At 44.0% G+C, this 15,289-nt stretch overlaps 1 protein-coding gene across 14 annotated transcripts in view; it reads right to left on the bottom strand.

The window, feature by feature from the left end:
- FBRSL1 (fibrosin like 1) overlaps nucleotides 1-15,289 on the bottom strand; it is a 431,893-nt gene that overhangs the window by 112,154 nt on the left and 304,450 nt on the right. For 12 of the 14 annotated variants that reach the window (XM_069961046.1, XM_069961041.1, XM_069961052.1 and 9 more), the window contains 2 exons: nucleotides 1,168-1,197; nucleotides 1,008-1,040 (listed from right to left, as the gene is read on the bottom strand). In XM_069961046.1, coding sequence (XP_069817147.1) covers nucleotides 1,008-1,040; nucleotides 1,168-1,197 — 63 coding nt within the window. The remainder of the gene's footprint in view (nucleotides 1-1,007; nucleotides 1,041-1,167; nucleotides 1,198-15,289) is intronic. The other 2 variants (XM_069961042.1, XM_069961045.1) reach the window with 1 other exon arrangement.

The following is a 15,289-nucleotide window of genomic DNA, read 5'->3' as shown; positions in this document are numbered from 1 at the left end:
GCGATGGCAGCGGAGGAGCGCATGCCCTCTCATTCACTCACATAGGACACTGAGCGCGGCAGGATTCTGCCGTATTTGCTCAGTGTGAACATACTCTAAGGGGCACGTTTATCATTCTCTTGGCTAATTTGGAGTTTTTGAGCACAATGTAAAATTATAAACAACACTTATCAAGGTGTTTCTGCTACTTTTAAGCTGTTTACACCAGCTGCTCCTTTTTTGGCTAGCTAGCTAGATAAATTTCGAGCAAGGTCTGTGAGTTTTTGCACAGCACAGGAAAAAATGCACAAATGCAAAAAAAATTGTGCAGATGATAAATGTTCCCCTAAACCCTCAGAGTGGAGACAATGTGAATGTTTGGCTATTACTGCTCTTCTTTAGCTTCTGAGGGTCCCCTTAATGATGCACAGCTATTTCTCATGTTCTCCATATAATGGCCCATGAACTGAGCTTAGCTGTTTTCAGCAGTACTCACACATGGACTTCCTTTCCTTTCTTTGGCCAACCACAGATATTAGGGAAAAGCAACACTGGTCTACCAAGGTAACTGTAGATAATGAGGATGACTAAACAGGATCAAAAGCATTGAGGATCATAGCATTGAATCGACTGCTGATTTGTCTTTCTACTCTATTCAGCATTAACATTTTCAGCAATTATGGGGATATATAAAAAAAAAAGTAGTGGACAAATCTGTGTCGCTGAGAAAAATTATAGTGGAGGGTGACAGGAGAGAGTCTGAAAGTGTTAGCATGTGTTTAAAGTTCCCACGACGGTGGCAAGCTTCTGGACTGGGGAGGCAGTTGACAAGGGGAGATAATAACTTAGAATGTAAGGATGTTATGGTCAGAGATGTGCTAGTGAGGTCAGATATGGAAAAGAGGCAGGTAAAAGTAACCCTTTATGTGAGTGACCATGGATGACCACTGTATGAGGACAAAAAAGAAGATTAGTGATAGAAGTTTGGAGGTTGGTGACTGGGAGGCATTGATAGGGATGTTACTTACGATAATGGTGGGTGGGGTTGTCATGCCACAGACCTACATTAGAGATGTAACACAATAGATGTAGATCACCAACATGATCGGGACTTCCCTTATTTCTGACATATATCACATGGTAAATAAAATTCTAATTTAAACCACAAAGAATAAGTTGCAGTCTTACCTTATCGTCAATATCACTTTCGCTGTCACACTGTAATGAAGAGAGACAAAGACTTTTAGAAAAAAAGGTAACGCTTAAAAAAAATGTACACAAGCATTTTCTTATGATATTACTAATTCATTATGTTGGATCACTTAAAGTGTCACTGTCATTAACATTTTTTTTCCGCAGAAATCAATAGTACAGGCGATTTTAAGAAACTTTGTAATTGGGTTTATTAGGCAAATATGCCATTATCTGCATTCAAAGCCTTTTCCCAGGTGTCCCCCCTCCCCTCCTTTCTGTCATCCACTGCTCAGAATCAGGAAATCTTAACAGTTTTTTTTATTAGTCGGATCCTGTCTAAGTTATGGAGAGGGGAGGGGGGAGGAGCGAGATTAGTCAGCAGCAGAGAGCAGAGAAAAAAGGATTACACAGCGGGGGGAGCTATTCAAAAGTCAGAGAGGTCAGTGGCGTCATCAGAGGAGAGAGCCTGGTCATGTAGCTGTAACTCTTTGTTGCCCTGTTTTGGTGCCTCATCTCTCCCCTCTCCATAGGAAAACCATGAAGACAGGGGGGAGAGCTTCAAACTGCTTTTTCATGACAAAAATTCATTTTTCACCTTATAAACCCATTACAAGGTTTCTTAAAATCACCTGTACTATTGATTTCTGCAAAAATAAAATAAAATTTGACAGTGACACTAACATTTTAGGTGAGAAACAAAGATGGTCTATTTACCATTCCTGCACCAAAGAGATTTTTGACCTTACCAGTTTGAATCCTTACATTGTAAAAGGGCCTTTTTATAATAACTTGATCACTATTGTTGAGTTTGGGTACCTTCTTTGAACTGCTGAGTGCTCAGCATTTGACTCCCGCTGTCTAGAGAAGTTGGATGCCACCCTAGGGGTGCCAGGAAAACATGGATACAGCCTGTGGCCATGTTCACACACTGTATTTTGGCATTAAACAAGGGTTGTTGTTGTAGGTTGCATCAACGGGCATTGTTTAATGACATTGATCCATTACGTTACAGTGTATACACACTGTATACACTACGGTCGTACAAAATAACTGACAGGTCTATTTTGTGCACCCGCTAATCGGTTAACAGCGGCCGTACACGATATCCCAGCCGTACTTTGCATTGTAGGCTATGGCAAATTGGAGCACGGGCACACACGAATGTGCCCACATTTAAATTAAAATAAGGTGATGTTCATCTGGGTGAACTTCTCAGACATCGGCCATTGTTTGACTCGGCCGGGTTAAACAACGCCCGATGTTCATACAATGTGTAAACATTAGAGATGATCGAACCAGGTTCGGGTTCGAGACGATCCGAACCCGAACGTTAGGTATTTGATTAGCGGGGGCTGCTGAACTTGGATAAAGCTCTAAGGTTGTCTGGAAAACATGGATACAGCCAATGACTATATCCATGATTTTCATATAGCCTTAGGGCTTTATCCAAATGCCGAAAGTTCGGGTTCGGATCGACTCGAGCAAGCTCGAGGTTCGCTCATCTCTAGTAAACATGGCTTATGCCTGTATCCATGTTTTTGAGGACACCCTAAAAACGGCATCCAACTTCCCCAGATGCTGGGAGTCAAATGCCGGGCACTCAGAACCAAACAGTTTGGCGAGTCCACTCAACATTACTGATCACAAATCAGCAGTTTCTGTTGGGAAGCTTTCCAGTAAATGGTCAATTTCCCTGCAATTCCGGGATTAAAGGGTCCCCATTCAAATCAATGGGTTATCTGTGTAATGCAGGACAGGTCCTCCCTATAGGTGGTCAGACCCCCTAGCAACCAATCATTTATCCCCTATCCTGTGGACAGGAGATAAATGCTATTAGTCCAGTGCAGATCATTCATATTTTAAACTTTATTTTTAAATTGATTAACAAAACAACATGTGTTTCCTTTTTAAATGAACCAATTGTCTCAAATTAACACATCACTGATCCTATTCTTTCCTCTACCTTTATAAATAAGAAACAACTGGTAGAAAATGAAAGCATTATAAACATTTTATTCTTTTAATAGACACGACAGAGAGAGTAGTAGTAAAAGGGCAGGTCTGGAGTTGTGAGCTTACACTGCATTCATTTTCAGCACACTCTAATCAATGGCTCTTCCACTACTTCACAGCTGAAATCCCCTTCTGTGACAGTACACACTTCTTATTTAAATGGTGCTGACAGACAACAGAGAAACTAGCCACTTTATACAGGGGAGGGGAGGAAATTGCTTACAACACCCTAATGTGACAAAGGAACAAAAACTTGTGTGGATAAACCACGGGAGTTCCAGTTAAACAAGCCGACGATTTGGATGAGTGCAATTCAATGGGGTTATCAAGTTTCTAGATCAATAAAAACATTGTATGTTTCACCTAATGTTTATGGGTGCAGAATACTTCCCGCCATGGAATACTGTAGGCTGTATAGAATGGCAACAAGCAAATGGCTGCTTACAGGCAACAGACTGACAAAGCAAATGGGTAGGCTCTATGTACAATATACATAGCTTTCGACCAACGCACAGTATAACGGCGGCCATACACATCAGATAAAAGTAGATTCCCAGCTGAAAAAATAATCCTCCGATAAATAAAATTGTTAAAACCGGCCCTACATGGTCAATGACATTGGGGAAAGGAGGGTTCCCGAACTAAAGATATTTCTTCAAAGAAAAAATTTTCATCCAACCATTGTCGAAATTTCCAACATGGCTGACTTCTTTTCTGATGATAACAGTCTGTCATTGGTTGGCTAAACGAATGATAAATGATTATTGATACATTCAAACTGTATTGGTTAAAATCTTCCACCTTCATCTAAAAGGTGTAATCTAAAGGCCCTATTCCACGGAACGATTATTGTCCGTATTTGGCCGTTACGGCCAATAATCGTCCCGTGGAATAGAAGGTAACATGTTGAAAGACAAACGACTCATACAGCAAAAATCTGCTGCTGTTGCTCCCTGGAATAGGAGCGGCGGCAGCAGACTGCTGCTGTATGCTATGGGCTGCCCGGACAATCTAGTGATCACCCGGGCAACCCCCCGCACCTCACCTGCACTCGCTCGCGAGGAATAGCGGCGGCTGCGAGCGGGGAACCAGGAGCAATAGCGCTCAGAGGAGCTAATAGCGCTTGTTTGCTCCTCTGAGTGGGCCCGTGGAATAGGGCCTTTAAGGTGTATAGACACCTTAAAGCTGGCTGCAGGCAGAGAATGGTCAGCAAAAAGCGTACGGGGATCACCCAACCGTCCACCAACAGATGATGTTGGTGAAGATAGTGGCCGGGTGTCTTCACTGCTCGACCCCTTTGTTCTCTAGTAGATAAGCCACAATCAGAGCTCTCTGCCTTCGGCTTAACCCACCCCTCCACATAGAACACATCAAAGCTCAGCCTGTGCATAGAGAAGATGGAAGAGATAATGGATGGCGGAACCATTTGTTATTGAAGGAGTATGGTGTTGAACACTGCAAAACGGTACGTCATGTTGGGTTTTTTCATGTCTGTAGTGGGTCTGTATCTTGCCATTGCGGTGAGCTGTTGCATTTTTCTGTGTTTTTGTATGTTTGTCATGTTGGGTATGTAACACAGTCCAGTTGGCAACATAATGTAACTCATAATACGAATGTTCTACCTTCTGCATCCGGTGATCTTTTTCTGGTCGGGTGACTAATCGGTTACACATTTACACTGGCTTAAGTCTCATATCCCTGGCCAGCTTAAAGAAGATCTGCATTCTGGCTGGAAGCATAGAAATACGCCTTTCAAGCTGACCTTTAGGATGAATCCATGGGTTTATTCTGGAAATTACATTATTAAGGAGACGAGGGAAGGTTCTTGTACTTCATTACAGAACAAAACAAGTCTGAGAACACAACACAAGTTACACAACAAGTTTGCACACAAGCTTTGCCCAAAGGAATGTCAACAGTGGAGAAAAAGGCCTGCACAAAGGAGATGAAGAAAAGACCTTCAGCTCTGCCTCCCACGCAGCCGTTGTCATCGGGACAAAAGCCCTTGTCAAAATATCGAGGTAAAGAAATGTACAGAATAGCAACTGATGACAGCTCTGGGAGCTCTCAGTAAAAGACAAGAGCCTCAATTACCTGGAGTTTCCAAAGGGCCCTGTTAACACTCCCAGAGGAGAAACTAAACAGTAAACAGCCCAGTGGGCCTCCTTCAGAGAAGCTTGTAAAAGGATTACTTGCTTATTTGTGCCAACTGCCTTTTAATTCCACCAAGAATGTTTGTAAAGCACCCGCTAATTGCCCCCTCATTTGTAAACAAAACCCTCCCGCGGCAGGTTCAAGTTGGGACGCTTTATGTTCGGAACGTGACAGACACAAATGAAAGGAGCTTGCGAGGGGGATAAGATGTATTTTACAGCATCAGCAAATTATCCTTTCAGACTTCACAGGTTTATATCAGGTGATACTGTTAGGAAACATCGTTGCATAGTATTCTACCTTTAATGTATTGGGGTGGTAACGTAATACACATTGATGAGCTATACCATTAACCAACCTGCGTAATGTTGTCCCCCTCCTGCACAGGCCCAGCGATCTGCTGATGAAAAAACTCATTTGTCACGTGATCGCATTGTTTTGACGGGTCAAAAAATCTGTGTCTGTCAGCTGCACAATGTCCTGGGTAATAGGGAATGTGCGGGGGATGGATGATGAAAGCAAAGGGCCACACAAGATATATCTACATAAATTGCCAGGACCCAAGTTTTCCTAGCAGAACCCAGAGCCTTCTCTTTTGTAGCAATACACACTTGGCCATTCACATGATGTAAAAGTAAATGTAAGTCTTCAGATTAGGCCACCTTATTCATGGTTCAGTCCTGATGCTCAACTGTCCAATGCAGGCACATTTGTAGTGGAACAGTGCCCTGAATTATACAATAACAGGTCTTCAGCTAAACAGCAATAGAACTACTCTTCTGGGGTATAGGAGCAGTGGGATGAACACTGGTTCTTATGAACCTGTCACTGGTTCACCAGTACCATCTGTATTTGACTGCCCCAGTCTTCCCGTTCCGTGGGGAAGGTGGAGATAGCCCGAGTCCAGCCTGGAAAACAGGAATAAAGCCTGGGCTATAGGTTGCATTCCAGGCGGGACTTGGCTGTCTCCACCTTCCCCAGGGAACGGGAAGACTGCGGGAGTCAAATACCGATGGTTCGAGTTCGTACAAACCTGAACATCAGCGCTGTTCCATCATCTCTATTCACCAGCTGTCCTTCCTTAAACCACTTTTGGAAAGTACTAACCCCTACAGCGAAGGAACGAACACCCCACCAGACGTAATATTCTGCAGATGCTCCGATCCAGTTATCCAGCCCAAACAATCTGAATCTTGCTGAAACTATTATGCTTGGCTATTTTTCTGCTTTCAACATATCAACATAAAAGAATCCACACCTTAAAAGGTGCCACTATCACAAGATGATGTTACACCTGTCACTGGTTTTAATGTCTGACTGATGTGCAGTTTTTTTTTGTTTTTTTTTACATTTCAATGCTGGAAGGGAAGGCTGCAGGAAGAAAGGATAAATCATGTTGAAATTCAACATACCCGATTACCTCTTTTCCCTGAAATCTGCCATACAGGGAAGTCAGGAGACTCCAATACCTATTAGCTCATCAACCCTATCCCACAGAAATCTGTGTATTTCTTTTATTTCATGCATATGGCAGTAATTCATTTGAATGCATGTGTATATCTGTTGGCCAAACATTATTCCACTGTTCTTGATTCAGTTATACCACCCTATTGCTGTATGCATGCATACTTTTTAACTAAAAAATGCCTGCATGCTCAGACTGACTGACTGAGATGACACATTTTAAAGTAGTTACAGTAGGAATGTTCTTTGTTCCCCATAGAAACCACTAAGCGCTCAGCTGTTATTTTATCAGAACAAATAGGAAATGAAAGCGGAGCTCTGATTATTCTCTATGGGCAACAAAAAGAATCTTAATATAAGATTTTAAATGTTCGGCAGCCCCATAGAGAATGAATGGAGTAGAGGCTGTGGTGGCTGCGCAGGTGTGCCAAGCACTCTATTCATTGTGGGGAAACTGAATTCCTATTCTGGAGACAGGCAGTGGTCCCGGCAGTCAGACGCCCAGCAATCAGCTTGTGGTCCCTTATTCATAAGACTAGCTTAGATGGGCCCTTTTATATGGACAGATAAATCCCTTACGTGCTCGTACTGAACGTTATGCACTGATTTTTTTTTCTTTCAACAATAAAAGTTTAGACGAAAAGATAAATCAATGCAAAAAGTCGTTGAAACAATCGTGCTTCCATTTGTCTTTTCTGCACTCACACCTGCAGATTATCACTTGAATTGGAACAATTTATTTCACGATAATCGGCCTGTGTAATGCTGCATTTACACGGAGCGATAATTCGCGTAATCGAACAATTAATCAAATAACAATCAAAATAACTATATGTTTTTTTATAACGATCAGTGTTTAGACGGAATGATATATCATTTGGAAAAATCGTTATTGCGATTGTTTTAAGATCGCTTAAAGGGGTATTCCCCCCAAAATTATTTTTGCATTAATAGGTTGCCCACCCGTAGCTTTCCATCTTTCCAATATAAAGTTATTATGGATTCTGCACAGTTTTGCTGTTATCTAGGTACATTCACCCCCATGGAATGCATAGAATCATGAGCTCTCAGTCCACTCCGACACGCTCCCTGCTCCTGGCCCCGACCATCCGAGACGGCATCACGTGTCCTCCTTCTCTTCAATGGGCCGGGTTAGTGCTTCCAACCCAGCCAATCTGCTGTTAGAGAGGGAGACAGTGATCAATCAGTGCAGCTGTCACTGACTCCAGCTGTCACTGACCCCCCCCCCCCCCCAGCCCCAGAGCTCACCCCCTGACTGTGACCCTTGGCACCCCTGTCACCCCCCATCTCCCGTCAGCAGCCCCCCCCGTCCATCCGACAATTGCTGAGAGCCGCGGGGCCGCTGGCTGCCCCGTGGCTTACTGTTCCCGACATCCGCCCCCCCCCCCCTCGAAATACCCCATTAACCGAGTATCCCTAGTAGAGCATGTTGGAGTAGTGTCAGGACCTTTGTACATCCTCCTGTCATATGACTGGAGATACACATTCTCAGCTGAGAGCCACGGGGCCGCTAACCTGCGGCTCACTGTTTCCGGCAGCACCCTTCCCCCCCACCCGTCGGTCAATTGCTGAGAGCCGCCGGTAAGCTCACTGTTCCCGGCAGCAAACCCCCAACACATCCCCCCCCCCCCCCCGGCGCTTACCGGCTGCCCCGTGGCTCACTGTTCCCCGGCAGCACCCCCCCCCCCCGCTTACCTGCGGCGCTTACAGGCAGTACCCAACGGCGCTTACCAGCGCTTAGAGCCGCGGGCTTACCGGCGGGCCCCGCGCCTCACTGTTCCCGACAGCAACCTGCCAAACACCCCTCCCCCCGCGGCGCTTCCCGGCGTTACCCCCCCCGTCGCTGTCAATTGCTGAGAGCGGCGCTTCCCGGCAGCACCCCCAGCCATCCGCCGCCACCCCCCCCCAACCCCCCCCCCCAACCCCCCCCCCCCCGGTCCGTCAATTGCTGAGAGCCGATCTCAACATCTCAGCTCCACCGTCTCACCATCTCAGCTCTGCTACACCGTCTCACCATCTCAGCTCTGCTATGCCATCACCATCTCAGCTCTGCTGCACAATCTCAGCTCTGCTACACCATCTCAGCTCTGCTATGCCATCACCATCTCAGTTCTGCTACGCCATCACCATCTCAGCTCTGCTATGCCGCCATCATCATCTCAGTTCTGCTACTTCATCATCAGGCAGAAGCATTGCATGATGGGAAATGTAGTTTCCTATCTTGATTATAGACCATCTTTTAGAAAAACTTGTAACTCAGGAATGGCAGCAGCTAGAAAGATGGGAGAAAGCTCAAAATACTCGGGGGGACTTGGTGAGTAAGATCAGCTAGGTTTGGGGGCATTAAATTTTTTTTTGCTTTTGGGGGGAATACCCCTTTAAGCCCATCTCACACTTAGGGTCAATTGGTGAAAGACTGTCTACACAAAGCGGCCTGCGAATTTTTAGCGAACGACCAATGATGATTTGAGAACGTTAAAAGATCAAATTGAACGATTTCTCGCTCGTCGCTTGATCGTTTGCTGTGTTTACATGAGCCAATTATCGCTCAAATGCAATTGTTATCGCAAAAATCCGTACGATAATCGTTCCGTGTAAACGTAGCATAAAAGGCTCTTATCTTTGTTTCAGCAGAATGACCTAACATATCTGATGGTCCTGATAAATAGATTACAGATTGGCTTTTGGGTAACCATGGCCAATAAATGGCTCATAGTAAGGTATTAACAGTTGAGAGCAGCTAAAAAGCCAATGTTTATGACAAGACGATGGATAACCTTACACTTTGTACTTTTAGGCAGGAAAATGTTGTATTATGATGAATTTATCATCATCTGGACATAATTCACTCCATCTTATAAAATGGCAGAGTTTACTCTTATTTGCTCTATTTGATCCTGACATCATAGAGGAGGTCATCATCATCCACTTCGGGCCAGGAAAACATTGTATGGAATAAAGGAAAATAAATGTGCATTGTAAAATGATTGTCAAGAAAGTCATCCTTACAAAGGTTTACACCCCAGTTTCTGAGCTTGACGCTTGTTATAATCATTCTTGGCCTCCTAGTGAACAACCTGAATATATTTACATTCATGGGGGAGACATCTGGTGGGTGACACTGTAAAGACCAAGTAGTGCTGCTGAAATGCAGTAGAGGGTAGCTGGTGCATACAACAGGGACAAATGGGGATTTTGTATCACCTTAAGGGGGCAAGTCTGAGAGGCAAATGATGGCAGAGTAATAAAAATAATTTGTATATGGCACCAACACATTTTGCAGCAATTGGTAGCTGTCCTATTTATTAGGCATTATTGGCCTCACAGGTGGCTACTTCCCAAGCAGAAGCTCACCTCACCCGCAAACCCCTTGTCTCAACTTGCCTTCCACTTTGACCTTGATTTTTCCTTACTCCTTCCCAAACGCTTAAAAAACCAACCTGAACCAAACTATTCGTGAAACTCCAATAGCAGCCGTGATGCTAACATGATACAAGATTATTTGCCTTTTAAGTTTTGTCTTTATCTTATATCTTTATCCTTCCTTTCCTTTAAATTGTCCCCTTTGTACTATAATTCATTCTTGGTTTGGGTCAGATTTAAGCTACAATGTCACCATATCTACTATTCCTAAGGAGCAGGTAGAATAAAAAAGGATTCTTAAAAAAAAAGCCTTATGCACAAGTTGTATTTTTTTTCTAGTCCGTATATTCTTTCCGCTATCAACGTTATCAAAATCAAAATACGGATTGTGCACCTATAGGGCATCTGCAATCCAGATTTTATTTAGCAGATTTGTTAAATCTGATCTGTACTAGTTTAAATAAAGTTGTTCAGGTAAAAAAAAAAAAAAAAAAAAAAAAAAAAAGATGTAACCAGTTTGCCTATTGCAGATCCGCATTTTTTTTTTGCAGGCGATAAAGATGCTAAAAGGTTACAATCTAAAATAATATTAGATCCCATTGACTTCTCTTGGTGAATCCATAAAAAACATGGATGCGCACTAGGACCAGTCCTTTTTTTTAATTTCTTTGTAGATTAGAATGCAGGCTCGTAATCTACTGAAAGTGTGAATAGCCCTATAGAAATCAATGGGTAATAACGGAAGTACGTAATTGTGGATCCGCAATTGCAGACACAATTATGGAATGTGTGAATAAGCCCTAAAAAAAAAAACTTCCTGAATATGCGTCTCTGTGTGTGTGCGCACCTTCAAAGTGGTCTAGTGGCACACTGACTTGCACTTTTGAGTATTCATTTGTGCTGATCACAGTGGCGTAAATAGAAATGGCTGGGCCCCATAGCAAACTTGTGAATGGGCCCCCTCCCAACTGACCACTAAGCTGTGAAATGTGGTCATAAGGACAGTTCTTTTAAGTTAAAGCAGAACCCAAGAGGCCCGCTCGGCCAACTCAAGCTGCAAATGGTGACAGCTCAGGAGGCCCCGTGTATTGTAGGATAAGGCCAAGGGCCCCCTGATGCAGTGGGCCCCATAGCAGCTGCTATGGCTGCGACAGTGGTAGTTACACCCCTGGATGACCACCTTACTCTTTTGCTGCATTCAGAAGCAAGTATGGAGGCTAGTAATCCAGCCAAATATCTGTTGCTAGGTAGCTGGCCTTTCTATCCAGAAAATGCAGTTTGTCGGTCATTGATTCTTGTAAACTCTGTAACTTCAAGCACATGACAGCCCAAAACCTATAATTTAGCATTTTATTAGCACACTTGTATGTCTGTAAACAAAACCTCTGTGTCAAAAGCTTAAAAACAATGTTCTGTTTAATATCCTCCACGGGGAAGAGGTCCAGTGTGAGGCCTATACATCCTCTCCGTGAGCTTTTTATTTTGCTCTGTAGATTTCATGGAAATTTTCAAAGCTCTTGTTCATTAAATGATAGAGAAAGAATGTAATTAGCGGCTTTTGTTACATATTTTCTGAACCTAGGCACTCCCCCACATTCTCCTCCTCCTCTCTTTCCGGTTCTCACTCCTTTTAAATTTGGCATGGGATTGCAGAAAGGTGGAGAGACTTGTTCAGCCTGGCACAGATTTCATGTCTGCAGGGGTACTAGACGATGATAGGAGAGGAGGGTTTTATCCGGAGCCAAGCTGACAGCAAAACCTGCTAATGGGACTCAAAGCAGCCGCAGAGCCACAGTGCCAGAACTTCCAGCTCTTGCCAAGTCAGGAGGGGATGCTGATTTATAGCAGCAATTTCAGCACTCTATCCTTTGGAGGGTCCCACAAGCCATTTTTGGATGGCATAGAGCCACTGAGTTCAGATCCAAAGCTGCCCGGCAGCAACACGGAAATGAAACGGGGCTGGAAATTGAATGCTGTCTCGATCTCGCCCCAGGCATGAGAGGGCTTTTCTGAGCTCTAGCAGCTCCTTGACAGTTTGATAAAATGAGCCCGGGCCTCCCTGTGGCCTTTCAGCAGACAGGATGAAGTGAGCAAGGCTGGAGCTATGAGGAACAGATTGAGCCTTAGGCAGCCCTTATGTTATTTTTATTATTTATTTATTTAGATGGTAACTTCACGCTTGTTGTCTGAAGTCATCGGTTGGACGATAAAATTAAATCAGATCTGTCACTACATTTCGGAATTCTTCTCATAATCAATACTAGAAAACCTGTTATTGTGTAACGGTAACAAATTCAACTCGTTGCTGCATTCATTTCCACTACAAAACTGTCATTTTTTTTTTTTTTAAAGAGAACTTCTACAGAACACAGGTCTCCATATGGCAGAGCTTCGCACCTTTGCATCGCTTCTAATTGGATTTCTATGAGCTTTCACTTCACACATGGCAAACAATACTGTGATACTGTAGATCAAAACAGACATAAATAACCACCTGATACTGTTGCCTATAAAGTGTCAAAACAATCCATATGCTTGTCTCGGAGAAGAAGTAATGTAAGGCAACACTTAAACTATTCTGCTTTCAAAAGGAACAACTTTGAGACTATTCAAGATTATTGGATATGTTTTGTGAGGCTGCTAGGAATTGGATGGTTTTGCGTATAAGGATATAAGCTAGAACATTTAAAGGGAATCTGTCAGCACCTGGGCTGGAACCGAGGTGCTGACAGTGTAGAGTGTACGTGTGAGTGACTCCTTTTGTGTATGAGTGTCAAAGAGGAGTAGTGGCTTGGCTTTGTGCCGCACTTCCGCACCCCTCACCACTACTTCCTCCTCCCTAATTGTACTGCATATCTACCAGTGTCCGGCCTCCTGCTTCAAACTGGCGTCACCTTCTTTCGCGTATGCGCTGTTGCTGGCATGGGCCATGCGCGCCCATTTGCCAGTCTGCGTCTGCACCACCGAGTTCTAAGCAGGGCCCACATGATAAACACAATGTCGCATGCGCTGGAAGAGCTTCAGGCCCTCAGCGCCTCCGACGCATGCGCAATTACGGTTGCCTGGAGAGCACAACGAGAGCTTGGCGACACAGACGTGAACTGGCACGTCAGTGTGCACGGCACTTCTCGGCAACAACACATGGGCGGAAAAAGGTGACGCCAGGGTGGAGTGGGAGGCCAACCACAGGTAAATATGCAGTAAAATTAGGGAGTAGAAAGTAGTGGTGAGGGGTGCGGCACAAAGCCAATCCACTACTCCTCTTTGACACTTGGTTAGCAGGTGTGGGACAAGAATGTGGCAAATCTACTGAACGGATCGGGAAAGGTATCATACAAAAAAGGACACAAATCTACACTACACTGTCAGCAGCTCGGTTCTAGTGCAGGTGCTGACAGATTCCCTTTAAGCAATATGCATAGGTACCGTAAAAAATCCTCATGCTATGTCATGCTATTGCTATAATGCTCCCAGGCACTGCTGTATTTAGATCTGATCATCAGATGTCTGATAAAGTAAAGATCCAGCAACATTAATTCCTCAGGACACGGAACACAACTAGATTACAATACGGTTGTGACAACCTCTCTCCGCTGTGAAAATTTCAGGGGAAAGCTGAGAATTACCCCACAGAATTTAAAATTCTCTTACAAGCTCCTCAGCAACAGACTGAAAACCACCATGGAGTCGGCATTCAGCCATACAAAGAAAAATTCATTTTGTGTTCTGCTGATATAGAGCATGTGAAAGAATTGTAAATGTCACGTAGCAAAGCTTGGCAAAAGTTTTTTTATTTTTTTTTATTTTGGTCGAATTGTCTTGAGAAATGCTGCCTTCTTTTTACTGCACCAAATAGGCATCGAGTGATGTCTCCCTGTTGTCACACTGAGGAACGTGGGTTCTATTCACCAGAATTTGAAATCCAGTTCAGGAAATGTTACTAAGCTTTGAATTAAAAACTTATACAAAACCTTTTGTCCCTGGCATTGAGAATACTTAGGGTCCTATTCCACAGGCCGATGGGGGCTCGATCAATGGGGGCCCGATTGTTTACTGGGCCTATTACACGGCCCGATAATCATTTAGCAAGGGCTGCAGGGACATCGTTACCGATGTCCTTGCAGCTCTTTTTTAAACACCATACATTATCTAAGCATGTTGCAGGTCTTCTCCTGCACTCCTTCTTCCTCCCGGTCCCACACGCAGCAGCAGCTTCGGTGCAGCCTGTCTTAGCTGACAGACCGCTCAGCCAATCACTGGTCGCGGCGGTCCTGGCCAGTGATTGGCTGAGCGGTCTGTCAGCTAAGACAGGCCACACCAAAGCTGCTGCTGCGCGCAAGTCCAGGAGGCAGAAGGAGCGCAGGAGAAGACCTGCAACATGTTTAGGTAAAGTATGGTGCTTGTGAAATTGTCGGTCACCCGCCATGCATCGCTATTCCACGCAGTGATGAGTGGTGAGTGTCCGATGATTTTAGGTTTGAACACTGATCGTTTTCTCTATTCCACAGAATAGGACCCTTAGTCACATGGCTTCATGCATACACTGGTCAGGCAGGACGAGTTACGACACTATTATAATCACCATCTTGTAAGGTTTCTCATCAGAAATAGTTTACATTAGGCCTTGTATTTTTATGTAGTCAGTGATGGATTAACAATATCAACTATGAGCTGATACAAGAATCAATGCTCAATAAATACAATTGTATTCTGGCTTTTACATTACACTTGACTTTCATTATTTCTCCATATACTTTTGCATCTGTGTTTCCAACAGTGATTTTTTCTTCCTGCTTGCACTTTCCAATAACAAGCCTTAAATTTGCCGTTGGGTTTTAACATAACAGCTTTTGGGGACTAAGAAGGTATGATAGCAAGTTAGGAGGAAAACAACAGAGAAATGTGCTCTGTATTACTTCTGTCAGCTGCCAATGGCCCTGAGCGGCAGAGCTCATTTCGAGAGGCAATGAAGCATCTTCTGGTCTGTTTGCTGGGAGCTCTCAGGAGCCCCTGTTGTGAAGTAGCAATCAAGAAGTGGATTTTTTGGAGTGCCCATGAGCAGGGAATACAGAAGAGAGCACTAAGGAGTAGTAGTCTCAAG

Source organism: Dendropsophus ebraccatus, chromosome 3, assembly GCF_027789765.1.
Source record: "Dendropsophus ebraccatus isolate aDenEbr1 chromosome 3, aDenEbr1.pat, whole genome shotgun sequence".
NCBI lineage: Eukaryota > Metazoa > Chordata > Amphibia > Anura > Hylidae > Dendropsophus > Dendropsophus ebraccatus.
Note: the sequence above shows the minus strand (reverse complement) of the source record. Positions and strands in the feature narration are given on the sequence as shown.